At 45.8% G+C, this 27,755-nt stretch overlaps 1 protein-coding gene across 3 annotated transcripts; it reads right to left on the bottom strand.

Annotated features, from left to right (window-relative positions):
* Window positions 1-2,960: 2,960 nt before the first annotated feature.
* Window positions 2,961-27,755, bottom strand: CLDN18 (claudin 18). Of its 3 annotated transcripts, XM_070577553.1 has the most exons (6): window positions 18,521-19,046; window positions 9,286-9,450; window positions 8,541-8,658; window positions 6,136-6,246; window positions 5,044-5,179; window positions 2,961-4,534 (listed from the first exon to the last, which is right to left on the bottom strand). In XM_070577553.1, exons 1-6 carry the CDS (start codon window positions 18,738-18,740, stop codon window positions 4,523-4,525), a joined length of 762 nt encoding a protein of 253 aa, XP_070433654.1. In that variant the 5' UTR covers window positions 18,741-19,046; the 3' UTR covers window positions 2,961-4,522. The 3 variants fall into 3 exon arrangements, with proteins under 3 accessions (XP_070433654.1, XP_008517764.2, XP_008517765.2); XM_008519542.2 differs by lacking the exon at window positions 2,961-4,534 and having other exon boundaries at window positions 4,722-5,179; XM_008519543.2 differs by lacking the exons at window positions 2,961-4,534; window positions 18,521-19,046 and adding an exon at window positions 27,536-27,755 and having other exon boundaries at window positions 4,779-5,179.

Genomic DNA, 27,755 nt, shown 5'->3' with positions numbered 1-27,755 from the left:
CTGTAAAGGTGTCTCCCTCTCTGTACCAGGAAGAAGGGGGGATGACCTTATCTTTAAAAACTCCAATCAATGCGGAAGGTGAGGACTTAAATCTGCATACCTACCTTACTCTTGTTTACTGTGCTTTTCTGGTAATCTCCCATAACTGACTCCCCCACCCCCAACATCTTCCTTTGCTTTTAGCTGAAGATGATATTTAAGAAGAGAACCGTCACCGTTTTGGTGAGCTGCTCAGTTTTTCTGAGTCTCTCCCATGCATACATGTCACAAAGCTTTGTTTAATTTTCTTTTGTTATTCTGTCTCATGTCAATTTAATTTGTAGTCCAGCCAGAAGGACGTAGACTGGGTAGAGGAAATGTCTTCCTCCCCTACACTTGCACTTAATATTAAACCAAAAGGAAACTCTGTTTATCCTCAACTCCTAATACCTCTCCTGCTCCTTTATTATTAATTTGGGCTGTTAGGAAGAGAATAATCTCTTTCTTTCTAACTGTGGATTGGGAGATGTGAAAAATAAGCCTAGCTTCAGGTGGAGGAATGGAATAGTTCAAAAGCAGGTCTGAGGCATTTGCAAATGCTTAAGAATTGAAAAATCAAAGAACTTATGGTCCCTGCTGAGGACCTAGAAATATAACTGGGTGTTTGAGTGTGCATGAGTATCTGTGAGTGTGCATTTGTGTGTGTATGAGAGTGTGTGTGTGTTGGGGGGGGAGGTGTGGTCCTGGCAAGTGTCTGGGAGCTTTGGGCCACTCACACTAGTCACAGGTTGGAGGTCAGTGGGTGAGACCAGGATTGCTGGAGGATTAGAGATCCAGTACGTAAAGCTCTAAAAGCAGTACTGCTGATCACAAGGACTCGATCAAGAAACAAAATAAGGAAAACACATTGGTAAATTATTATAATTGATCCTTCGAGTGGAGTCTGGAGCAGAAGTTCAGGTTTCTGATTCCAAGTGCAGTGCTCTCCCCAGTGGAGTGAATCAACTCTGAGATGCCAGGCACTCTGGCAAAAATTGTGGCCATTGCAGTAGTTGACCCTGGGCAATGTCCTGTGGAGGCAGGATGGGGCTGAATATCACCCAAGAAAAAGGTAAAAGAATTGGGCATCCTACGGAGACGTTGATTAAACCCCTTTCTTTTGGACCTCAAGATGGCTGACAGTGAAACACTCAGTGGCTAGCTCCTCGGGACTCCCCAGGGATTTTATGGGTAATGGTGGTGAGTCGTCTTTTGAGCATGTACATTATGACTTGATTCCTCCATTTCTGTCTTTGCACAGGGGTCTTCAAAATGCCCCTAATCTTAGGAAATTTAAATTTGAATAGCTCAAAATTAAATAATTGAAAACAGTTTTCTACTAACCAGTTTTATAATCCTACTCATTTAAAAGTGAATGTAAGGGGCCAGCCCAGTGGCGCAGTGGTTAAGTTTGCACGTTCCGCTTCTCGGCAGCCCAGGGTTCGCTGGTTCAGATCCTGGGTGCAGACATGGCACTGCTTGGCAAAAGCCATGCTGTGGTAGGCGCCTCACGTATAAAAAGTAGAGGAAGATGGGCATAGATGTTAGCCCAGGGCCAATCTTCCTCAGCAAAAAGAGGAGGAATGGCAGCAGATGTTAGCTCAGGGCTAATCTTCCTCAAAAAAGAAAAATAATTGAATGTAAAGGTTTTACCATTTTTAGGTTTTAAATATCAGTTTTCTGTGAGAACCAGCGTAATTTTCCTCTCTGTACTATAAATACTATGCTGTTTGGTAACCAGTCAGAGAGGTTCTGAGGTTGTACCCCTGAAGCTTTTTTTGGAGTTCAGGTTTAACCAAAGGGGTAAAAAATTAGGCAAAGCAATGAGTTTTCCTTACTTCTAAGCTCTGGGTCCTTAGGATACAGTCTTTGTGGCATATGACAAATCTCCATGTTTGACTGTGGGACCCAGGCTTGGCCAAGCTAAATGCCACTGCTCTCGCTATAGCAAGGGGTTCAGGGATGGAGCCATGAATCAAATAATCCAAAGAGTTTTATCAGGATTTTTTTCCCTTACAGATATCAGGAAAGAGATGCCTCCTTTTGGCAAGATTCCCTAGCTGAAGGATGGCATATGCCTAGAAATATGAGCAGCCATCACTATCCTGTGGGGACAACTTGCCTGAGAAGCAAACCAACAGAGAGGAAAGCAAAACTGAGAAGAGGGCAGAAAAAGGTAGTCTTGATCATATCCCTTGATCCAGCTGTGCCTGAAGCCAATCTTAGCCTCAGATATCCTAGTTACATAAGCCAATGCCCTGTTTGTCTTAAAGTTGTGCAAGTTGCGTGTTTGCCATTTAAACAGGTCCTTTACTTGCATTATTCCATTATTCTTTTTTTTTTCTGCCTTATCTCCCCAAATCCCCCCAGTACATAGTATTCCATTATTCTTAATGTCCCTATTCTATAGACAAGGAAACTGAGATTCAGAAAGTCTAAGTGCTTTGTTCAAGCTAATGCGGCTGGGAAGTGGTGTGGCCTGGGAAGTGGTGTGGCTGGGCTGTTCTGACTATAGCTCATGTTGGTTCCACAGCCCAATGCAGCCTCAGTGAGTACGGCTAACTGAGCTGGCAAGCGCAGCCCTTGACATGATCAAGAGGACAGCCATTGGCTCTCTTGCTTTACTAGCTCAGGGGCAGGCCAATGACGTCAGACACTTCAGGCTGGTACACACAAGGTCAGACAGGATACACTTGGTCCTTGGTCCCATGCTGCATGCCTGGCTGTGCTGGGAATCCCATTTTATTCAGGCTTCCCATCTTGCAGAAACCACTACCTGGGCTGGATCAGACCTGGTTGGCCTCCAGGCAGCCAGGCTGCTGCTGAGCAGACACAGATCCTGCAAACAGAAACACCCCAGGAAGAGGCGCTCGGCTTTGAGGTGCTAAGCCTCCCACCTCCACTTCCCAAAGCTTAGGAGAAAAGAGCAGAAGCTGTTCCAATGTGAGATAACAGTATATTTAATATTTAAGTAACAAAACATGCAGGTTAATACTCAATGCATATACAATAAGTCAGAGCGACAAAAAAATTACAAAGCACGATCTAACTACATGAGGCTTTCAAACAATTAAGTGTTGGATAGAGAATGTGCGAATTCAAAACCCAGCTGAGCCACACCCCAGTGCCTCAGACCTGACCAGGGACTTTCTGTAGGTAGGAGTGAGAGCTCACCATGACCTTCAACTCAAATCCTGATGCCCTAGACTGCTCAGCTTCCTCTCCCCCGATCCCCAGTTCCTTTGCTTGAATTGATTTATCTGTCTGTCCTTTACCCAGTGCCAGACAATGAGTCCCCTGGGTCCTCTATCTGATTTGGCCTGAAACCATTGCTGTCTAGTGAGAAGGGTCTCTGAGTTTACTGTTTTGGCTCCTTTCCCGATTCCTCTGTTTAATGGGCCATGATCTGGTCTTCCCCCAGACATGGTCCATTCAGCCTGAAGACCCCTGTGGATATTCAGCCATCTCTGGGAGACCACTTTCACGCGCACTATTGGTGTGAGGACTTTTTTTTCCCAAGTAATAACCAAAGGGTCAGATTCCCCCGGTGCGAATGCTGCTGCCTGATTAGGTAGTTTTGAGAGACTGCGCTGACCTCCCTTTCCTGGGGGGCCTACCCTGGCTCTGGTGCCAGGATGGAAATCTGGTGGCCCGGAAGAAGGAGTTGAGGCCTTCTCCAGCAGTGATGTAAAGACGGGGAGGGTGTGTGCTGCAGAGAGCTTTCGGTTCTTGAACGTCCAACCGTCCAACCACTCTAGTGAATTCAGTGACGGGAGCAGCTCTCAGAGGAACAAAGCTGACCACAGTGCCAAGTAAGTGCGACTGTCAAGTGACAGTGGCCTGTAGTCGTGCAAGTGTGGATATGTGTCTCTTGGAAACATAACATTACATTCAGGCTCATCACTTTTTTCTTTTTTGAAAGAACTGGTTTCAACTCACTTCCTAGGATCTGCTGTGTTCCATTATCTGGTTTTCAAAGGGTTACACTGACTCTATCATGTATGATCAGAGTCCTGGAGACCTCAAGGGGAGAGGATTAGGATCAGTCAGCATTTCATGAAATTCGGACTTAAGTGTGACTTTACAAAGTACAATAGAGGCAACGTCAAAGCAATTATTTTGTCATTTTCTTCTATCTACGTGCAGGGGTGAGGCTAATTCACAGAGCCAGTGTATCATTTCACTAATACACTAGTTATTCTAACTATATTTAGAATACCAAATATATTTAGATTACAAAAAAAAAAGAAATCCTTTTCTCATTCCTCCAGGGACACTTTCCGGCTGGTGACACAAAGAAGATCTGCAGTGGAGAGCCCTGGAGACGCTGGGAGAGTCTGGCTGGAATTAGCAGATGCCAGCGGAAGCAGAAAGGCGTGGTTTCCACAAACTGAAATCACTTTGGTCAGGTAACGTTCAAAATCACAGTGTGAGAAAACTCAGATAATGAGCTGGAGACATTACTAAGATCTTTCCCCATCACCTCTTCTCCAGTCAGTGTTTATTAGTAGCCAAACTGGGGAAAGGGAGGCAAAAATTAGATAGCAGAAAATGATGTCTTTTGACTGACTCTCTCTTTTTCCTTTTACAATTGTTCTGGGAGACGAGTTGGGAAATAGATCGTCAATGAGCAATTGGCTAGAAGAAAGAGAGAGAGTCTGTCTAAATCATCCATATGTCTGATAGGAATTCAAACCACATTCTATCATCAGATTGGGGAGGTTATATTAAAAAAAAAAAGGAAATAGAGGGCTGGAAAATATGAGCTACGGCCTCTAATTCATATCCGATAACTCAGCTGTTTCGTGATGGAACATTTAGAGACGGAGACATGTGGCCAAGACCATCTGGCCTCACCAGGTGAAATCAAGGCTTTGCTAACTTCCAATTGTGAGGCAAAAGTGATCAGGAATCAAGGTAAAATGTCCTTGTTTTGGGGTGAGCTCTAATGGGGGGGTTTCTTCTGCCCGCGCGACGTGTCTCCGAGGGCTACACGTAGTCGTACTTGGAAGGATGAGATTGTACCTCGTCCTCTGTGCGGGCTCCTCCATCGTATATCTTCTTGTTTTTGGTGTTGGACCCAAAGCCAGTGCTGGCCTTGAAGCCTCCAGGCTTGTAGGCAACATTGTGGCCTGAGGCATGATAAGACACTGTTTTGTAGCTGAAAAGAGAGAAACATTCCATGACCATAGATGTATTCGGTAGGAGGACGAACCACCCCATTTTCCCTGGAATGTCTCAGCTTTAGCACTGAAAGTCCAGTGTCCCAGGAAAGCCCTGGTCCTGGGCAAACTGAGGCAGTTGCTTACCCCAGGCTTTGAGACACTGGTTTTTCTGGAGCAGAATTTCTTGCTTTCTATTAAAGCTGGTAGTTGGTGACTGGTGAGCTCCCTCTGGTAATCAGCTAAAATGAAGCTGAACCAGAAATACTGTCCAGGGGAACATGGTAATGCCAAAGAATCATAGAATTTGTGAGCTGGAAGTTACCAACGGCAGCCCATCTGCTCTAATCTGCTTAGTTCATGGAGGAGCTAACAGTGGCCCAGAGCTGGCAAACGACTTGCTGGAGGTCACAGGGCTAGTTAGCAGTAGGACCAGACTGGGATGCAGGGCTCCCAGCTCCAGGTCCATTCCTGGAGGTAAGCAGGGTTTCTCAGCAGCCATATATGCTATTGACGTTTTGGAGTGGATGCTTCTTTGTTGTGGGGCCCTGTCCTGTGTATTGTAGGAGACTTAGCAGCATCCTGGCCTCCATCCGCTAGATGCCAGTATCACCCACCTCCCCACCCCAAAGTGGTAACAATCAAGAGTTTTCAGATGTTGCCAAACATCCCCTGGGGGACAAAATGCTCCAGCTGAGAACCATTGAGTGAGGAGGACACTGGAGTCAGAGGGAACCTAGAGGGATGGGTTTTTTCCCTTCAAATAGGATCATTCCTAAATCTGCTCAGGCTGAAATATTCCCCTTCTGTTCTTTAGGTTCCCCATAGAAGAGAAGGTTCCTGAACCTTTAGTCATAAAGTTCTTCCATATCCCTGGGCTGTCATGCTGGCTGCAAATTACACATTAGGATGGACTCGCATCAAACATCTGATTGGTCGGGGAGGGGAGACTCACTTGGTTTCCTCGGGCGCCAGGCCCCGGCAGGCGACGCACATCATCACGCCTCCAATGAGCGTGAGGCCTCCAGCGACCCAGCCCACAAACAGAGCCGAACCGAAGGTGTACCTGAGCGGGGAGATGGTGGCTGTGAATGTGGGTGACTCAACTCCCCAGGTTCCCCACACGGCACCTGGCCATGCCCATCCTTTCTGGATTCCACATCTATCCCCACCCACGCCCCCGAAACATACACTCCTTTGGGTCACAGGCAACGTTCTCAGGTGCCCTGGAGGATGGACTTGGGACTGAAGCTAATCAGCGAAACAGCAGGAGATTCTTGGGCCCCTAGCATCACTCAGGCAGAGAAATACCTGTTAGTGTCTAATCCCAGAGAAACACCTCAGGAAAGCCCCCTCCTCCCTACTGGCAAAGGGGAGTGTCTCGAAGGTTTGGCCAGAAAAGTTCGAGAGATATGGACTATCTCCAGTTATTATTTCTGAAGGAGTTTTGGTCCTTTGAGTTCTTACTTTGGGCCAAGAAGCTTTCGTCTTATCTAACTCAAGGAACCCCGGCAACCACCCACTCAGGCAGGAGTGAAAGTTTGGAGTCAAGACAACTCGGAGGTGTAATTCATGCCCCATAGCTCCTCAGGATCAGGCGGAGTGCAAGGCTTAATCTGAAAGCATGCCCTTCCCTGTCCTGCTTGCCCCCTCCCCATCCAGTCTCCCCTTCTCTAGTAAATCACTTACACACGGATCCTCAGGATCTGTTTCTGAGTAACCCAACCTCTGGCACTTCTAATTTTTAAAAGTTGATGATTAATTCAGGTTATAAAATGAAAGGCTAACACAAAACACCTCACAAGCCGTGTATCGTGTGAAGGCAGGAGCTTTGTGCTCTGGTCCAGGGCTTAGACTCTGCCAATGTTTTACTCAATGCAGCAATGGCAGAGGAGGGGATCCTGGGACCGAATGGGGAACCAGAACCAAAGCCCCATCAATTGGCTGCCAAGATCTTTCTTGGTAGCTATGCTGTCTTGTGTGAATTCTGGGTAGAACAGATGAGAAGACAGAAAGAAGGGGGGAAACCACAGCCCATCCGTGGATAAAGATGTTCTGGAGGCCTTTCAGAATCCTGTAATTTCAGTCTCAGGACTGAAGTTGCCTGCCCCAGGGACAGGGGCAGGTTCCAGGGAGATGGCAGGAGAGAGTGACGACAGGCATTAGTGCTGGGTGCCAGGTGGGTGGGTGACTCTTCTGGTCAGGAGCAGTGACACTAGGTACCCAGATACTTTGGACAAGGTGGGCTTTTCTATGTAGGATGACAACCATCCTGATTTGTCTGTGACAGAGGAGTTTCCCAGGATGTGGGACTTTCAATGCTAAAGCTGGGAAAGTCCCAGGAAAACCAGGACGAGTTGGTCAGGGTACTTCTAAGTTGCCCTTGTAAGCAAGAGACCATGGGAAGGCCATGGAGAAGGATGAGGGCAGCTTGTGGGGATCACTTCCTTCCCATTCTTGAAATAAAGCAGGAACAAGGATGGGGATTAGAGTTCCAGGGAGCCAGAGAGTAATGGATTTATATATCCTCACACCCTGCCTGTATCCCATGATGGTGTGGCTGGAGAAATACCAAGTGGATCCATTCCGCAGACAACGAGTCACTAAGGTATAATATTTACATTGTTGTCCCAGAACAAGATCTTTCTCCTTCAGGAATTTGCTGCTGCTTCTGGCTATGAAATATGTTCCTTTGAAGTGGCTAAATGAATACGGGTGTGGAATTCCTCTTCCATTTTTTAAAAGTTCTACCCTTCTTCAGACACCAAATTATAGTGGGGTTTTATCTCCCTCTCCTCGACTGTAACCTCCATGAGAATGGGGACCTTCTCTTTATCCCCAGCACTCGGGACAGTTCCTGGCCCACAGCAGGTGCTCAATAAATTTGTAAAATGAATGAATTAATGAATGAGAGAAAAAAGCAGCTGTACAAGGAAGAAACATTACTTTCCTCACCTAAACTACACCTTGCTCATTTCTATTCCAGCTTTTACCTGTCCCTAGCCAGGTTCCTGTCATGGACTGGAGATGCGGGTTGATACTCATTTACATGCCTGGGTTAACAGTGCCTGTTTCATTGCCACCACAATGGGGCCTGTGTAAGAGTGTTAGATAAATACTGTGAACTGTCGCTGTATTTCAATGCAAATGTCAGATCAGCCCCAAGTCATATCACTGAGGATATTTCACTGAAATGAAGTTTATGAATTTACAGATCATTGTTGATTTATGATATGGCATGGTTGTCTCTGATAAATTTTTGCTATTTCAGGCACTGACAATCACATTAGGCATATGTATTTAATCGGATTTTTACAACAATATTCCCCATGGAATACGGAGACTAGATTAGGAGGTTACCTGGTCTGAACAGTCTGCACCATCCCACCCATGCCGGTGTACATGTTAGCTGTAGACATCCAGAAGTTAGTAACCAGCATGTTGGCAAACACAGACACTCCAGCGATTGCACAAATACCTGTGGGCAAAGAATAAGAAAGCTCCAGAGTCAGTTTTAAAGAGATCACCATGTTTCTGAGGCAGCGTGTGCGTAAATGAGTGTAGAGGAGCAGGCTGCAGAATATCCTGTTCCCATAACAGAGTGGTCAATCCAAGCACTGATTATTGAAGTCCCACTATGTGCTAGATGTTATATTAGGTGCTTAGACTCTCTTATCTCCCTAATTGTGGAAGGATTTACATGTGCACAGAAAGAGATTTTTCTACGGATTTTGGGACTGGGGGTCAATAGTACAAATATTTTGGGCCTGGTCCTTTGACTATGTTAAGAGCTCTTCCCTTAAAATCATTTTCTAGAGTCTTACCAAAATAATGCCTTTGGGGATTGAGTCACATGACTACCCTAGGGTTGAGAGTCTCTTATAACGGGGTGGGGTTGGCAGCTGAGAGGAGCTTTAGCACTTGTGATAATTCCGCAGAGTGTAATGGGGCCTTAATCTCAGATTTTGAATCCCAGTGTGTAAAGCTCTGATCCATGTTCAGATCACACTCAGTAGAGAGAACCGTGTTTCCTCTACCAGAAAGATTTTGCTTTGACATTCCCAGCAGCATATTTGAGAGGGGGAACCCCAGGCTCCTTGTTCACCTGAGATGATGAACATGATCCCAGACGTCAGTGTCATGTTGGCCTTGGCAGAGTCCTCCATGTTGCCAATGCGGATGCACTTCAGGGCAAAGATGGACACCAGGAGGCCAATGGCACCCAGGACAATGCCCACGACCATCAGGGCTCGCACTGCCTGCAGCATGGCTGCAAGACAAGGGGCAAGAGACAAGCAGACAAATAAGACCACTTGAACAAAGCTTTGTTAATAAAACACTGCAACCACAACCAACTAGCACCAAACTGCTGAGAAATAGCAATTCCATAAACTGTGAACCTTGTCGTTGTCAGGGGATGTGGAATTGTGGGAAATGCAAAACTATTGCTTACAATCATCTAATTGATGGAGGACACGCATGTGAATGTAGAATGAGACAATTAGGGACTGCTGGAGCTGGGAGGGCCAATGGAATTTAACTATTTTATTTCCCCATTTTAAAGCTTGATAATCTGGGGCTCAGGAAGGGGAAATGGCCTGATTAAGGTGACATTAAAAATTACTGATAGAACTTGGAGTAAAACTATCTTGCTTTGACTTCTAACCCAAACGTCTTTCTTCTCTGGTCTTTCCATATAGGCTCAATGCTTCATATAGTTGGGTCTGCTTTAGGAAAACGCAGTGTTCATTTATAGCATATAATAAAGCAAGGTCACTAGGTGATATACCAAGGGCATTGTATTTTTGCCTCTTTCCAAAGGGACAACTAAGGGCTTGGTGAGCTGTGATTTGGGGTGTATATAAAAGACTACTATATCAATCTCAGACCTTTCAACCCAACCCAACCACAGTTTATTAGCCATTCCCTTTCCAGGAATCAATGGGAGCTCTTGGTCGTGCTGGACTCTCCTGCAGTGACCTCCCCTCCAGATATATCCAAAGTGGCTTCTAGTGCTTCCTTAAAGTGCAGTGACTCATCTCAACAGTTCTTTACTGAGCCCCATGACTAGGCATGGGATTGACAGTAATTAACAGGTCAGATGTGGTCTCTGCCCTCATGGACCTTTGCCAAGGAGGGGAAAGACAGTTATTAAACATGTCCGTTACAAGCATAATGAATTTTACAAAAGGAAGACAAATGAATCTTTGGTCTCTTTCAGAGGGAAAGGCCCCAGTGTGGGTAGTTCTGATAAAGCAGAACTGAAGAACTGTGTGATACAAGGCAGAGAGCTCCGTCCTACCCTAGTTGTCATGGCCAATTGCTACTTTTGATTGAAAGCTATTAGGGGCTTTTAATTAAACAATTTTCATTAAAAAGTTAATCCACATTAAAAAACTCCTGCAATGTAGATAATATTACTTCCATTTTATAATTGAAGAAATTGAGACTCAGAGGTTAAGTTACCTAAGGACACATATGAAGGGAAAAGCAGAGCTGGGGGTCAAACTCAGAACTGTCTCAAAATGGTTACTTTCCCAACACAGTATGTTGCTTTCAGGTACCTTATCCTGGAAAAACCGGCAGAGTCTGGCTGCCGTCAAGGTACAGGGATCTGTAAGCTCCTAATAGGATCCTCCAAACTTGGAGGCTTGGCCATAAATGTCATCCTCTGAAATGGATGCTAAGAATGCATAAAGGGATATTCTCCAAAAATCATCTCACGGAATACTCTGTCCCAGGAGACTATTTATAAATGTGACTCTCAAGACAGGGGAGCCCTGGGAGGGAATTCTCTCCAATCTCTTTGGGAAGATTTCCATCTCAAATATGGCCAATATCAGTGGAACTGGCAGCTTATTTACTCTAAGGTGTGTATCGCAAAGCAATTTGTCATGACGGAAGAATTGGTGATCAATAAAACATACTGAAAAAGGAGAGGTAGACCATGCAGAATTCATTAAAGAGGCTTCTGCAGCATCTGAGGAATGGGGCCTGGCACCTTTCTCATCGGGTATCTCCCTGTGCAGAGATGACGGTATCCAGCTACTCCATCTACACCAGCGATCTCCATTCACTTGATTCTGATTCTCTTCTCCCTAAAGAAACTTCTGCTTTTAACTTTGCTTCTCTGCTGGGAAGAGAATTCTACAAGCAGCCATCATCAGTCTTGGTCCTATTAGCAACTGTATTCCCAGGGTAAATGTATTGGTTTATGGTGTGGATCAATCCTCCAGGATCTGACTATTCATTCCTGGGAGAATTGATTAACACTGGCATCTTGGGCTTGCAGCTGAGTTCTGATGCGAGAGCAGTGGTGGCTCTAGTAAGGGAAAGAGAACTTATGAGGGCCTTGGAGTGGCCCTTGGATCCATTCCTTACATAGGAGGGCTCCAGTGTGTCACCTCTGTTCTCCAAAGCCTCGCCCAATGGCTTTGCAGGGGCCACAAGATGCCAGGAACAAACACACTGTTCATTCCCTCATTAACAAAAGCAAATATGTGTCATCTACTCGTGTACTCATTTACGCCTTTGTATATTCATCCAGCGCACGTTATGTACTTTCATAGTCACACGTTAACATATTCATACACTCATCCAGGAATTCACTTATTCATTCATTAAGTATTTTTAAGCTCAAATTCTCTGAAAAACCCTTTGCTAGAGGCTCTAGGAGGTATAGTTTCATGAGAAATAATCTCTGCGTTCAGGCACTTTACAACCTGGGAAGATTATATTTTTATTGGGAATCTTGAACCTCAAATTTCTTTTCACCTTGGGAGTGCCTTGGCTAAGGAATTATAGTAGAACCACTTTCTGATGGTCACTCGTGGTGTGGTTCCAGTTCTCTTTAACACACACAAACTACAAGCCTGTGGTTCAGGGCAGCTACAGAGAGGAGATTTGTGGGGCAGCCCCAGACTTCAGGATAGGTTTCTTTTTTAGCCACTCTGTCTCTTATTTGATATTCTGAGCAAGAGGCACAGGCTTATCAGCTGATAACACTGAGTCAATGGGCTCTATAGTCTGATTCCCTGCACCAAAGGTGTGACCACAGCATTCTTTCCAAAGAACAATGCAGAATTATCAGACCTGAAGGGTGGGCAGGCGTCAGGGCTGACAGAAGCAAACAGAAAAATGGCAACTCAGCGTTCCCTGCCAGTTGCAAAATATCTTATTCCCCCAAAGGAGCAACGGACTGACAGGCAAGGGGACTTTGGGTGTGGTTCCCAACCCTGGCTGTCTCTTAGCATCTCCTGGGGGGAACTTCAAAAGAAATATCAATGTTTTGGCCCCACCCCTTGAGATTTTCATTTAATTGCTCAATAACATAAAATTTCAAGGAATAATCTGGGAAAACAGCCCTCAAGGGGGCTCAGGAAGAGGTGCTCAGACTGGAGTTGAGAGGAGAGTTCCCAGTGACTGACATCATTGAGCTGGCTGGGGGACAGGGGGTGGGGTGGGGGGTGCTGATAAGACAACAAGTCACCAGGGGCCAAAGGCCTGGACCTGGGGCCTTTGTTGGGGGCGGGGGGAGAGGACCCATACCTTCAGGCACAGCTTGGCCTCAGATTGGAGGCTGGAAAGGCTAGTGGAGGAGTTCAAAGGAGGGGAGCCAGAGGAGGGAAGTCTGAGGCCAGGCCTCGGAGGAAAAGCCCTTTAGAACAAGGTGGAAGTGCCTAGATTCTCCAGAGATCCCAGGGAACCAATATGGAGGTCCTTTGTATCTACCGAAATCCTACAGAACAATGTGATACCAGGTGAATGTCATTAGGCAAGTCTTTTAATCTCACTGATGCTGCTTCCTCAACTCTGGAGTGGGATAGAGATATCTCTTACACAGAGACATTGTGAAGAACAGATGCTACTTGGCACCAGCATAGACTAAGGCAGGAGCAGTAAATGTCACTTTCTGCCCTTTCTCTAAAAAGAATGTACTTCTCTCTTACCCTACGTGGCTTTGGCTTGCACTAACTGTGTACAAACCTGAATCCTCTCACATGGTGATAAATTATGGTTGAGGATTTGAAAAAGTCATGCATGAGGGAGTGTAAAGGGCAAGAGGGGAAGAAGATCTTAAAGGAGGAGGCGGAGGAGAAAGGCCTGGACTAAGGTCAGGGGAAGATCAGGAAGGATGGGTTCAGGATCTGGCTGGCAGTGAGCAGGGGAGCAGGCTGATGGGTAAGGCAGTGTAGATGGCTTCCATCCTCATTGCCTTTCCTTTTCACCACTAAGGGGGTGTCCAACTACATACCTCTGACTATGTGTGTCCCCACCAAGAAATGATGCCCCACCACTGACTAGTCCATGCTAGGGCATGATGCTTTGTGGGTGGCTGTGCTTGCTATCAAAGCAACAACCTCCACAACCACAAGCTGAGGAGGCATTTGGATCCTGACTCTACATAGCTTTGATCATCGAGAAATCAGGACAGCCAGCCGCATTTTATATCTAAGACACAGGTTCTCTTAGGCTTTGTCAATGTGTTCTCAGTTCTCTGTGAGATTGCCTTCAGAGGTATAATAGTGTGTACACTTTTAGAAGTTTGTCCGTATATTTAAAAAGGTATATTTGTGCTAAAACATGTCTCTTTGTTGAAGAAAGGGAAAGCAGCTTGACTGAAAACCAAGAGGCTCCCCCAGATCTCATTTCAACTTGGTAACTACCTTAGAACCACTCCACCTCCCAGGGTCAGTTTCTTTCACCAGACAGTGGGGAAAGACAAACTGGTTTCACAGGATCGTGAGCGCTAGACTTGATGTGAAACATTCAGCCAATAGTAAGAAGAAATAGACAGGGAAGCTCTTTAGAAAGGGTACTTAAGAGCAGTTTCATAGTTTTTTCCCTTATGGATTTTGCTTCAGATTTTGCGGGATTGTTCTCGGGGGTAAATGTTGTTTCGCTAAATTCCCCATTCCGGTGCGTGTGAACGTGATGGACAGCTGATGGGAAACTCCCTAGCTCTCCATGGCTGCTGTTTTTCACATCGAGGTAGAAAGGAGGAAATGTAGCCAGTTTTACGAAAAACATCAAGACCCTCAGTACCTGCAACGGGGCTGAGAACGAGTGAAGCGCTCGGAACACAGGCAGGGCAGGAGATGGGAAGGAGAAAAACAGACCCTCAATGGTCTTCACTTTGTACATTCGGGTTCATAAAAGATGTTTGATTTTGGAGAAGAAAAAAACCAGGAATATCAAATGTCCTAACCATTTGAGAGCTTTGGGTGGCGTAGACATGAAAGTAATGATTTAATGACGCCAAGAGTTAGATCGTGTCAACGAGCCGCAGAGCACTTTCACACACATGCCTTATTGTGAAGCATTTCACAGCTGAGGAAATCGAGGCCAAGAGAGGTAGGTGGCCAAGCTATGCCCTTGATTCCTGCTGACCTGCCTCTAACCAGAGATCCCCGCCACCGCACCAAATGCAGTCCAGATATCTGCAAACACGTTAGAAGAAGCCTGACTTGACCACGATGTCATCATGCCGCCAGGGACGGGAGTTTGCCAGGTCTTCGCCTCCTCTCCATCCTGCTCATTGACTGCCCTTTGCTTTTCCCTCCCACTGTCTCCAGGGAGGGGAATTGAGAATGACACAAGTCATCCACTCTTCAAACTTAGTACTCCTAATTGTGCATTGTTGATGATGTTGCTATAAATGGGTCAAGGTGCCCATACACTCTCAACTCTTATTGTGCTCAGACCCAGGCCAATCTCTTCAATTATAAACGTGGCCCCTTCCAGCCGGAATGTAGAAACAGGGCCTGAGCATGGGGCAGGGGAAAAGACACAGACTTGGAAGCCTTTCAGCCTTGTGTTCATGTGCTGTTTCTGCATCTTCCATCCATGGGAGCTTCGGTATCCGTGGGAGCTTGCCCCCTCTCTCAGTCTCAGTTTCCACTTTTGTAAAAATAAAGCTAATACGTATTGCCCTGTATTGTTGTGAAGGTTAAACTGGACAGTCTATGTGCAGTCCAAAAAATAGTAGCTGTTTTTATTTCTGTGCACTGTCCTTGGGGAACTCCATACTACATTGACTGTTTGGAATATAGTGAGAGGGAATCTTGGGCTATAAATTACACAGAGCGGGTGGTAAATGGGTAAACAGTCCCGCTACTACCATGGTGTGCCTCAGTAATCTATCTGTAGGTTACATCATATAGCTAGTTGAATGGAATGAAATTATTCTACGGCCATAAGTTCCAACTAAATGTGATACATTTTTATCAGATGAATGAAAAGTTAAGTGAGATTTTGCAAGAAAAGAGCTTATACATAGGAAGAATTGAATAACTGGTAGCGATCATTAACTAAAGTATTATAATGGTATTGGCCTCATGTCTTTATAGCACTTTGAGGCTTACTTTTCTGTTGGAAGGTGGTACTCCCTTCCAGCAGAAAGGCTTGTAGGTCAAAATTAAACTCTCCATCGTCTTGCATTTCTATCTCCAGGCATTTTACCCATCTCCTCTGCATCAGGTCTCTCTTCCCTAGACCCCTTGTCATGCTCAAGAAAATGCTTTCAGCAGCTGTTTCCGATGGCCGAATCCCCTCTAGGCCTCAGGTCCTGGCTGGTTAGTGTTCCTCCTTCCAGCTCCCTCAGGATCCCAAGTGTCCACAAGCCACGCTCTGGCTCCTCCATCTCCTTACGTTCCTGCCTTCAGTTTTTGAGCTTCTTTTTAGTCTCTTCCTCCTGGTAATTTTCCCGCCCAACCCTCACCTCAGTCGGCCAAATCTTAAGTCATGAAACAAATATTTGCATTTCGGGATGCCAATTTACATTGTAGTCCCTCTTGCTGCACGAGGACTGGCTATTCTTAAGTCCACGCTGTTCTCCATGGCCACAGATTGTCAGTGATTGGAAGTATCCCCTTTTCTGCAAGCTCAGTCCCAAGAAATGTCTTTCCTGGCTTTTGGTGGACTCTTGTTCCCTCAATCTGGACAGGCAGGGCTGGGGTACACCTCTGTGATGGCTGCTGGGGGTGTTTTAGCTTTTCAGAATTGTGAGCAGCGTCATGAGGAGAGAATATGCTCAATCTATCAGAATGCTCTAGGTTTGGTACAGAGATTTGTGGGATCCTATTCAATTTGGGGATGTGAGGAGGCGTCAGGCAGGAGGTGGTATGTGAACTGGACCTCGCACACAGGAAGATTTGTGGAGATGGAGGTGGTAGAGGGGGCACAGAGGCAGTGGGGGCAATGGGTGTCCAGGACCAAGCCCAGAGTATAGTAAATGGACAGGGAGAAGCATAGGCTGAGGGCAGAGGAACAGTAAGACATAGGGCAGGGAAGGGAGGTGAGGGAGGTGGGAGGGCATGGGTGTCAGGCTGTCATGTCTGCACCTGATTAAGCTGGGAGTGGGGAACCATGGAAGGTGCTGGGTTTTGAAATATCTAGGGAGATGAGAACTGAGAACTGGAAGTGGGTGATTGGAGGATTCTGTCCAACCCTTTGCTACAGTGAAAGGAGTAAACACTCTAAAGAGGTGAAGGACAGAAACCAGACTGAGAAAGGTTAAGAGTGAGAGGTGGTAGAAAAATTTAGTCCTTTAATTTGGTTGTTAGTGACCTAGGGAGAGATAGAGCTTGACAATGATCAGAATCTAGAGGTTTTCCAGGAAAAGAGGATACAGGCATAAGTGAGGAGGAGAGATGAACGAGGCAAGAAGGAGAGGGCTGATCAGCAGGGACGACCAGGCAGCATGGTGTGGGGCCTGCAGAGCCCGGTGGAGAGGTCGGCCTTGGAGGAGACAGGGCGAGGGGGAGGGATCTTGTTCTGCAGAGAGTACATCTGCCAGGGGGAAGCGGGGTGGGGGTGGGGGTTGGGGGTGGGGGGGTCGTGGAGGTGGGGGAGATTCTGAGACGGTTCCTGGAGGATGGGATCCCTTGGTAGAACCAGAAGGACAAGTGAGAGTGGCAGCAAAGAGGTCTGGCCATTTAGGAGGGTGGGAATATTTGGGAGCCCACGTGTGGAAAGACACAGACAAAACAGAGACTGATAACGTGTGACGGAGCCCTGGGAAGGGGTTATTGAGCATGAAGTTATGGATGTCATGCCTAAATTTTGAATATAAGGTCAATCTTTTTTCCTCCTTTGGTAGTTCCTTCCTTCCTTTGATAGATAAAATTGGGTGCAGCTAGCAAGTCAGCAATCCACGGTCTTGCATTTCCTCCCTTCCGACCTCTGCTCTCCCTCGACAGCATAATCCCTCCTCCGTGGCTTCCTTCCCTCAGGCCAGGGTCTGCCTCCCTTGCTCCCCTAAGCAGGTCCTTCGCTAGAGTCCGCAATCCTGTTGGTCCTGAAAAATGAATGGCTTCCAAAAATGGAGTAAATACCCCAATTCTTCTACTCTGTCACTATCTTCTATTTCTTTCTGAAAATGAATTATTTGAATTGTTTTTCACGATTCAGTTTCAAGGGCTTCACAGGCTCTTAACAGTTTTGTGAAATTTATTTCCATCTACCTGTTTACAAGGCGTTTGTTTCAGAGAGGCAAAACCCAACGCTCTCTTCCTTTCCTCACCAAACTCACATCTTGGCCACTCCCTGGAGCCACTAATTAGCGTGATCATTTATTTTCTTTTTACTTAAAAAAAAAAAACAAGTAAAGCACCCATAATATCCAGAATGCAAAATTCCTATGATGCATATTTGAAATAGTTATCTGTATTAAAAGCAGAGGTTTAACTTATTCCATCTTCAGGGCTGAAAGGATATCACATTTATAATTATATTTATTTTCTGAAATTACTGTAATTCCGTAATTCTATTCTGACATACATTGTGAGTGCATACCAGAACTTCTCAACACAAATGCAGAAAAAGAAAATTTCTAATTTAATGGCAATATATATTTTTGGTACCTATAGAGACTCCAATTGTCCAAAGAAAAATGAAATTAAATTGAAAATGACATGAAATTAGCTCTCGAAAAACTTTTTCAGCGACAAGAAAATATTCCCCATCCTGCTTCTCTCTTCTCATGGATGTGCAAGCAGGAGCAAGGCCCAGGCACATACATGCACACAGTTAATTTTCTTCTTGAGGAACATTTTTCTAGTCTATTCTAGTAGCATGACCCCACAACAGGCCCATTCTTTCAAGACCTGCGTCCTTACTGCCCATTCCTTTGACTTAAGACTGAATTCTCCGATTTTGTCCTGTTCAGCTATGGCTGTCTTTGACACGGGGCCAACTTCTCAGATTCACACCTTTAGTCGGAGCCGACGCTGCACGGGTCCCACCCAGCCCCCCCTGCCGTGGGGTCCCTCGGCCCCAGCGAGAGCAGCAGCCCCTGGCCCCGCTCCCGGCGGGTGGGCCCAGGGGTGGCCCGCGCCTACCTGGCAGGCCTAGGATGGTGAAGTAGGGCCGGCACTCGGTGAACCCCGAGCTCTGCCTCACACAGCTCTGCCACAGCCCTTCGTACTGGAACACGGAGGTGACAGGGTTGTCGTACAGGTCCTGGGTGCTCCACGTGTCCATCCCCGTGGCAGCGATGCAGCCCGCCAGGCCCAGCACGGACAGGAGGAAGCCCACCACTTGGCAGGTGGTGGTGGACATGGCCTTGGCCTGGGCGTGCGGCCGCCGCCTCCCCCGGGAAGGTGCGGGCCCACCGCGCGGCGCCCTGGAGGGAGCTGCTCTCACCCACGCTCTCCCTCCGCTCTCCGTGTTTGCTCACAGTGTTTTCCTTAGATAGTTCAGTTTCACTCTTGGTTCAAGGGCGTAATTTTTTCATTTGTTAGGGAACCGGCCCCAAGAGGCACTTGTCCTGCTGAGCGGCGCAGGCCCAGCTGGTCTGGTTCGTGCCAGCCTCCGGCATCCCGGCATCCTGGCTGGCCTCCGAGCATCCCGAGCACGCCGCCGGCTGGGGCGAGTTGACGGCCAGCGCAATGAGAACCCCACCGGCCCTTCCTCAGCCCCTGCTGTCACGGAAGCCACTTGGCGGAACTTATGCGTAATAAAATGGCCCCAGGAATCTCTTAAACCAGACTTCTACACTTTCTCCTCACAACTCATAAACCACTTTTCACTTACGTCTTCCCATTTTGACCTGACAGAAATGGGTAGGGCAGGTGTCCTGGGCAGAGTTGTCCCAATTTTTGAGAACAGGGAGCCAAGTCCTAGAGACATGCTCTCGGTCCACAGGTGTTGGAACTGGGATGGGAAGCAGCAAGCCATCCTTTTGACCTCCAGCTCGCCCTTTCACTCCTGCCACAAGAACCACAGGACCATGTGGCAGAAACAGAAGGTTCCACAAAGGCCAGAGGAGGGACCAGGGCTGGCTGGGCCAAAGACCCTGAGCCGGTCACTCAGAGACCTAGGATCGTCTCTGGACGCTGACGTTACCATGCTGTGTGCTACCTGTTTTCATCTGTAACACGTGGGAACTAAACCAGAATACTTCACAGCCTTTTGAGATTTCACACACTGTCTTCTACGTTTTGCTGAAAAGTTTTCACTACCGTTGGTCAAAATATCAGGAGTTATATAATTACAAAAAAGAGAGAATCAGCTGGAGATCAGCCCTTGCGTTTTGTCTACACAATTCAATTTCGTTAGAGAATCGATCAATCTGTGGCTTCCCGTGGGTCATGTGTCTGGTCTCTGAATTCAGATACAGTTTAATTGGTCATTCCCCAAATCTGGATTTCAAGGCCCTGAAACACACCCACACACACCCACACCCCAATCTCTACCCTGTACAGGTTCTCCCCAGGAAACAAGCCTGTCCATCTGGACGTTTCAATGCTATCTTGGGCGCACCCTCCCGGCGCTCCCACAGCTTTACTCCCAGCAAACACAGAAAGCAAATATGGAAGGTCTCCCCCCTAGTTTGAATGGAGGCAACACTCCCCTCAGCTGCACACCTTGCTCTAGGTTCTGTGATCTGCGTTTGTAGAGAAGGAAGCATGAACCAGGAAACTCAAAATAAGAGCATAAGCGAGAGCATGTGACTTAAAATGGAATGGTGTTGGTGGCTGTGGCTCCCCTGAACTGAGCTAGAGGACCAACCCTAAAAGGGGAGGAGGGGACAATAGACAAGTGACTCTGGTCTCTGCTGGTGGACGGGGATTAATCAATTAGATTGGAAAATGTTGTAATAATTCGGGAATGATTCTGCCACTGTTTCTGTGGACAGAGTCCACTTTAATCTTATTTCAAACAAGAGGCAGGCTTTTTATTCATAAAGAGATCTGTCAGACTTTTGTTTCTGGTGTTCATTTTATGACATTTGCTTAACACCCCTCAAACACATTGACAATAATGCCACTGAAATAATAGATTGAAAATGGCAAAATGTAAAAAATAGGTTATTACAAGTTATCTATTCTCACTCCTGGTAGTTTTCCCTCCCACTTCCCTATGCAAATGTTTTTATGCAAAATTGCAAGACAGGGAAAAAAGTTACATAGGTAATAATGCATTAAGCTTTCTTTCCTGTTTGAAATGGTGACAGTGACTTTATTTTTTTGGAAGGAGGAAAAGTTAATTTTAAAGGATAAACTAAAGCTACCTCGACCTAAGTAGAATACTGAATGAGTAGAGAGAAATTGTAAGTCTGCACAATTTTTTTATGTGAAACAAATATTTACATGTTTTAAAACATCTGGAAGATGAGATTTTTTACTTTCTGGTGAGTTTTCTGTGCTCTGAAATGAGTGGACCACTGCTTTTGCCATCACTGACAAAGAGTGAATTGGGGTCCAAGAGGAAAATCTGGCTTCCTTGTTCATGGCAATAGGCTTTGTTAAAACGTATTAAATGTATCTCTGAGATAATTCATGGTCTGATTCTGTTTAACAATAATGGGGTTGGTACAACTTTGTTTAATCACCTTTAAAATGGAACAAAGTTTTTTCCTGACTTCTTAGGGGAAAGAATTCCTATATTCAGGTTTAAATGTAGCTCTGGCAGTGTCATTGTGGGTTATAAATTTCCAGGAGCTTGTATTATTTTACTGACATTGGAGAAAACGTTTCCTCCAATTTTCCTTTTCTTTCTTTCTTTGGAGGCAGATGAGCCTTGAGCTAACATCTGCTGCCAATCCTCCTCTTTTTGCCGAGGAAGGCTGGCCCTGAACTAACATCCATGCCCATCTTCCTCTACTTTATATGTGGGATGCCTGCCACAGCATGGCTTGCCAAGCGGTGCCATGTCCACACCTGGGATCCGAACTGGCGAACCCCAGGCCGCTGAAGTGGAACGTGCGAAGTTAACCTCTTGCCACCGGGCTGGCCCACTCTCCCGCTTTTTCTTTACAGCTTTTTAGGAATGTTAATATAACACCATCTATGGTAATTAGGTAAAAATGGTGGTCAAATAGCATTATAAAATATTATATCCAGGAATTAGGGAGGAGTAAAATTAGTATGCTAGCAAGGCAAATGATTGGTACAACTATTATTTTTTTTCTTTTAAAATATCACCACATTGTTTATCCCCAATTTCTGATTCTACTTTTTGGTACTATTAATAGAAAATATGAAAGTAGAGAAAGTGTTAACAAGTCACTTGTAATTTTAAATCCTACACAAAATACTTGGCATATTTCCTTTTTATCCATTCTCTGTATATATATAGAAATGATTAAGAGATTGTACAATTTGATGTTTTGCTCTTTTCACTTAATTGCATACATGTGCAATGAAAGCTCCTTGTAAACATCTTGTAACGTTTTATGTTAAACATTTAATTCCATATGAGCAAGTTAGTATTTTAACATAAACATACTAGTATTCTAATACGTAGAAATGCTATTATTCACCTAAACAGCATCTATTCTTATACAGTTAGATTGTACCCTTCCTCCAATTTTTTTGGTATGAAAAACGACGTTATGAGGAACATTTTTACATATAACTCCCTGCCAGCATTTTGGATTACTTTTTTAGGATAGATTCCTAAGAGTGGAATTAAGATGTCAAAAGGTGTGAAGTTTTAAAAAATCTTCTTTATGTAGAACCAGACTGTTTTCCACGAATTTTGCTCCTGGCAGCAGTATTCTAAAGCTCCTGCCTCACTGCACCCTGACCTACGCTGTGAGTTTGGGGACTTGTAGGTGATCGCCTGTTTTAATTTGCATGGTTTTGACTACTAATCAGTTTGAAACTTTTTTTTTTAAACAAATATTTATGAAGCATTGGTTTTGTTCTTTTCTTGAGTTTTCAGTTTGTACTTCCTCATTTATTTACTGGAATTTTAGCACTTTTCCTATAAATTTATATGAATTATTTATTTGTTAAAGATCTTAATATATTGCTATGATTACTGAAAAGATCTTTTCCCATTGATTATTTGCTTTTTAATTTTGTTAATGGTTTAGAGAAAATGTGCTCCCCAGTCCGTGGTGCATAATACACGCTTCCCAAATATTTGTTGAATGGTGCAGTCAAATGAGTTTCGTTTCTTTTGTGTTATCCTCCACCATTTCTGTCTTAGGAATTTATTTTCCGTTTAGGAGATAGAAACGATTTTAGGATTATTTTAGAATTTTAGAAGATTTAAAACTATCATGTATTTTTACATTTAATCAGTCTGGAATCTATTTTGGTTTATAGTCAATAATTTCTGCAGCACCAATTGGGTAACCGTCCCCCCACTGCTTGGTGGAACCCTCTCTGTTTACAGCATTAAATTCACAGATGCGTCCTCCTGATTTTAGATTTTGTTCCATTGACCTGTCTGTCCATCTTTGGGCCAAAGCACACTTTTAATTATTACAGCTTTGGAATTTGGTTGAATATCTGGCAGTTAGCCCCCCACTTTTATTTTCTTCTTTAAAAAAAACTTTCAAAAGTTAATTTCATCCGCTACTTTTTATAGATAAACACTTTGTGACGTTCCCAGAGGAAAACCCTTACTGGTGTTTTGATTAGAATTCTCGTAATGGAGAAGCGCTTGGGCTCTGGGGCAGTCTGCCTGGGCCTGAATCCTCGCCCTGACACCTAGTACTACACTGACTACTAAGTACGACTGTGTCTTTGGGACATTGTTAACCTCTCCGGGCTTCAGTTTCCTCATCGATGAAAAGGAAATAATAATACTGCTTACCTCACAGGGTTGTTGAGAAAACTAAAGTGTAAATATATAAAATTATGTCACTTAGGTATATTAATATATGGTAATTCCTTAACCCAATGCCTGGCACATAGTAAGATCTCAATAAATTTTATTATTGTTAATAATAAATTAGTAAATATATTACTTATTATCATACATCAGTTAGGGACAAATTCACATCTTTATAATGTTCCTATCTAGGAACCTGTAGTATATATTTTCATTTAATTAAGGCTTTTAAATTCTTCTTAGTAAAGCTTCCTTATTAATTTTCATTCTTGCCGAATATTTACAGATATTCTTCCTAAGACACGTTTAACACATCTCATTGTGCCTCACCCCCTCCCCGGCTCATATCACACACACAGAACCAAGCAATTTTAATTGTCCTAACATGCTACGCTCTCTCATGCCACTGAATCTTCCCAGATGGTGTTTCTCTGTCTGCCTCCTTATCCTCTGGGGTACCTTGCACATGTCGCTGGTAACTCGGCTCACTCATCATTTCCTTTAGGAAGCCTTCCCCTCCTCGTGTCTGCAGCCTGTACCACGCATAGCACTTGCTATACTTTACTGCAGGGATTCTTGATGGGGGCTGATTTTGCCCCCCAGGGGACATAAGGCGATGTCTAGAGGCATTTTTATTTGTTACAACTGGGAGGGGGAGGGTGGAGGCCAGGGAAGCTGCTAAAGATCCTGTAATGCACAGGAAAGCAGCCTACGGAAAGAATTATATGGCCCAGACTGTCAATAGTGCTGAGGCTGAGGAACTTTGTATTGCAATGATCTGTTTCCTCAATGTCTCTCTTTCTGGATTTGTGAGCCTTTTGATATCTCTATGTTTCTATGTTTCCCATATACAGACAGCCTGGAGCACTGTTGAGTAAGTGTTTAACAAATGTGTGTTGAATGAATAAATATTCCTTCTAATGTCACAATTTCTGTGTTATTATTTATTTCCCTATTACTTCCCCGTGTGTGACAGGGCCAAAGGCCTTTGCTTTTCCTTCCTTGTCCTTACCAAGAGGAGACCTTGTTTAAACCTAGTCAGCCTGGGACCAGTTGGCTGCTGGTTATGGGCCATGAAATGATTTGGTCTAGGAGGGTGGCCACCGGTCCTACGCCTGGGGTTTCTCTGGAGGGTTTGCTTGTGCCTGACTTCTTGCCTCTGAGCCCGAGAGTCTGTGTTTGCATTCTCGGGAGTGTGAAGCTTCTCAATGGAAATTTTAAAATTCTGTGCCTTTGTTTCAATGGCAACGGAAAGGAAATTAAAACAAGCATGTTCCAGATCCTCTGGCTGGCCACTCCTGGTTTATGTTTATGTTGGTGTTTTTGATCATGTTTATACCAGGGGACAGCCAAGTGATGTCCTCAACTGGCACACAGACAAAGAGCTCACTCTAGCTCAAACAGAACACGGGGAATTTCTCCCCGCCCTGTGGTACTGGCCCTCCGCGCTCAGGCACCTGCGCCCTGGTGCTCCAAACCACAGAAACCCCACCAGGAAGCATGGCACCGTCCTGTCTTTGCACGTAGCTGATTGCAACAATTAGTGGCAGTAAATACACAGCAGAGAACTTTCCCTCCCCAATTCCAGAAATAATTGGGTTGACAGCCTTCGAGCCGCATTTCAGTAGCGCCACAAGGCCACCTTACCTCGTGTGAACAAGAACGGCAAAGAGCTACCAAGGGGCAGCCCCCTCACTACCACAGGAGAGGATCCTGTTAAACTCCCAATGCAAGTGAACACTACCCTTAACACCAAATTAAGTTTTAAATTTGGGTTTATTTGTTTTTTAGTGTTATTTAGATTACATTTGCAAATGTGATGTTTGTATGTATATAAGATGTGTATGCATGAGGAATCTAAATCTATTGTTATACTCGTATGTATTAAAGTGACATTAAAATAACTATAATTTAAATCAACGTTGAGGGTCTGCAAGAATTCTTTTTCTTTTAAAAGGGATTCCTACAACACTATTTTTGGAAAATACTTCTCTAAACTACCTAGTCACAGGATTTTCATACACACACACACACACACACACACACACTCAGGTTCTAAGAAAAGGCCTAACAGGCAGTTTTCGTCTGGCCTGGTTCTAACTCTGTGAGCTTGGGCAAGTCTCTTTGCTCCTGCAAGTCTCCATCTGTAAGACAAGTATGGAGGGTGTCGGCACCTGTTGTTAGTCCAGGACACTCCCAAGGAGAGGACCGTGTGGGGCTGCAGCATCAGACTTCGGCAAGAGAAGAGGCTAGGAAGGCGCCTCTGCATTGGGGGTAGAAAGCTCCTAGTCAGGAGAGGTGTCTGCTTGTGTCTGAGAGCTTCTGGGCTCCCTGTTAGGGCTGTGGCCTGGGGCTTGGGTGCAGGCAGGACAGAGGCTGAGTTCCTTCAGTCTCCATCTGTATATGACCTTGGGCAAGTTACACGAACTTGGTTTCCTTGTTTCTAAACGTACGATAATCACACCAGGCTCTCAGGGTGTTTTGTAGAGATTACAGACAAGATAGCAAGGCAGCTTACTCAGTGCCAGTGCATGGGTTGCCGCGGTGACTTGCCCTTTGTGAAGCAGTATGAGCCCCTCAGATGTCACTCGGGTACTTGTGTGGTATGAGGTCAGCCCCAGGCTCGTTCTCTCTATCACGGCCTCTAGCTCTGTGTGGACCCAGGTCCCTAGCCTCTGGAGAGTTTTGGGCGTTTTGCCTTTGAGGTGAGGGAGAATCCCAGGGCATTTGGTTAGACTCAGAGCTAAGGCAGGGCCAGCAGGACACATGGACCTGGGAGTGGCTCCCCTTCCCTCCAGTGCCTAGAGGAGGGAGGCCCCAGTGAATCGACAGCTGGTCACCCACTGACGGGGCTCATGTTCTCCTGTTCATACCCAGGCCCTTCCTCTCTTAGCCTGGCATTCAGTGCTCTCCATAACCATCCCCACATGCACCCTCTTCCCCAGCCAGTGTCTTTCTTTCACTTTCCCCTGAGGAAGACTCGGGTGGGAGCGCCCTCATGCCTTTGCTCATGCAGATTTTTGTTCAGTGATTCTGCCCCTCCAAATCCTAACCACCTTTCAAGGTTCATTTGTGGTTTCTCCTCCTTGGTAAAGGCTCCCCTGAGCAGTTCCCTCCTCATCTCCTCTCCTGCAGCACTGGCCCTCTCTCCTCCTCACTTGGTACCTTGTCTTATCCAGCTTGGGGTGCACGTTCACATTTTTGGGGGTGCCAGGCCCACAGAACCCTGAGGTTGTAGCGAGCCCTCCATCAATGTGTGGAAGGTATAAAAGAATGAATCACCATGTGACTGAAGTCTTCACTTGGTGCCTTCTGTGCATGTTTTAGTCTTGACCCTACTGTCAAATACCAAGTTCCTGGAGGGGACAGCCCTACTTTTTATTTCTGATCCTCCTTGCAATGCCCGCCTTAGATCAATGCCCCTCTCAAGACTTTGATATGTATCTATGGAAGGAACAAAGAACCAAAAAATGAAAATGACAAGCTTATCCATTGTCTTACTCTGTTACTTGAATGAAGGACAGTTTTAACATTCTCTACTCTTGTGACTTGAATTTTTCTTCAAGTTAAAATGCCCAATCTACTGAGCGAACAAACACACAATCCTTGTGTGACTAACATGCTGATCTGGGGCAGTGGGCACCACAGCCCACACACCTTTCCCCGTGTGGTAGAGTTCACTTGCCACAAAAGTCCTCTGTGCAGAGAGTGCCCTGATTCTGGTTCCAGGTGACCCATATTTTCTGGAGGTCAGGAGCCTGGAGCCACAGAGAAGGGGCCCATCTGGCACACCCCAGAGAAACATAGCACTCGGTTCTTTTTCTCTGGCCCTTTCCTCTGCCCCATTTCTGTTGCTGCTACGTGCTTAGAATTCCCTGGAAGCTGGGAGAAGACCCAAGGAGGACGGGAGATGGAACTCTGTTCAGGAGATCCATAGTCCTCGATTCAGGGAGGGGGACTCTTGGGGCTAAAGGAAGGAAGTGGCTAAAGTCTGGGTCTCCCAAATCCTATTCCCGTGGGTGATTGAGACTCACTGCCATTGCTCACATAGGAGTTATTTTAAAAATGTGCCCCTTGGGGAGAATTGGGCACCACCCAGTTAGGGGAACAGAGACCTGACAGCTCCAGCGAGCTCCTCTCCCTAAGGCTCCTGCACTCCTGTGCCACCCTGCTGGTGGGGCTGTTGCTCTTCCCTCCCCAGCGGTCCCTCTGTGGTGCCCAGGCAAAGACTGCAATCCCCCGTCTGCTCCATCTCCCCCGCCAGCCTACCAGGTGCCGGCCCTTACCTGGCAGCCCCAGCAGGGTGAAGTAGCCCCGGCACTCGGTGAAGCCAGAGCTCTCTCTGACACAGGAGCGCCATAACCCTTGGTAGTTGAATACAGCTGTCACCGGGTTGTTGTACAAGTCCTGGGTGCTCCACTGGTCCATACAGGTGGCAGCAATCACGCCTGCAATCCCGATCAGTGAAACCACGAACCCCAAGCCCTGGCAGGCGGTCACGGCCAT

The sequence above is a fragment of the Equus przewalskii genome, chromosome 15 (assembly GCF_037783145.1).
Source record: "Equus przewalskii isolate Varuska chromosome 15, EquPr2, whole genome shotgun sequence".
Classification (NCBI taxonomy): domain Eukaryota; kingdom Metazoa; phylum Chordata; class Mammalia; order Perissodactyla; family Equidae; genus Equus; species Equus przewalskii.
This window is presented reverse-complemented; position numbering and strand designations above follow the sequence as displayed.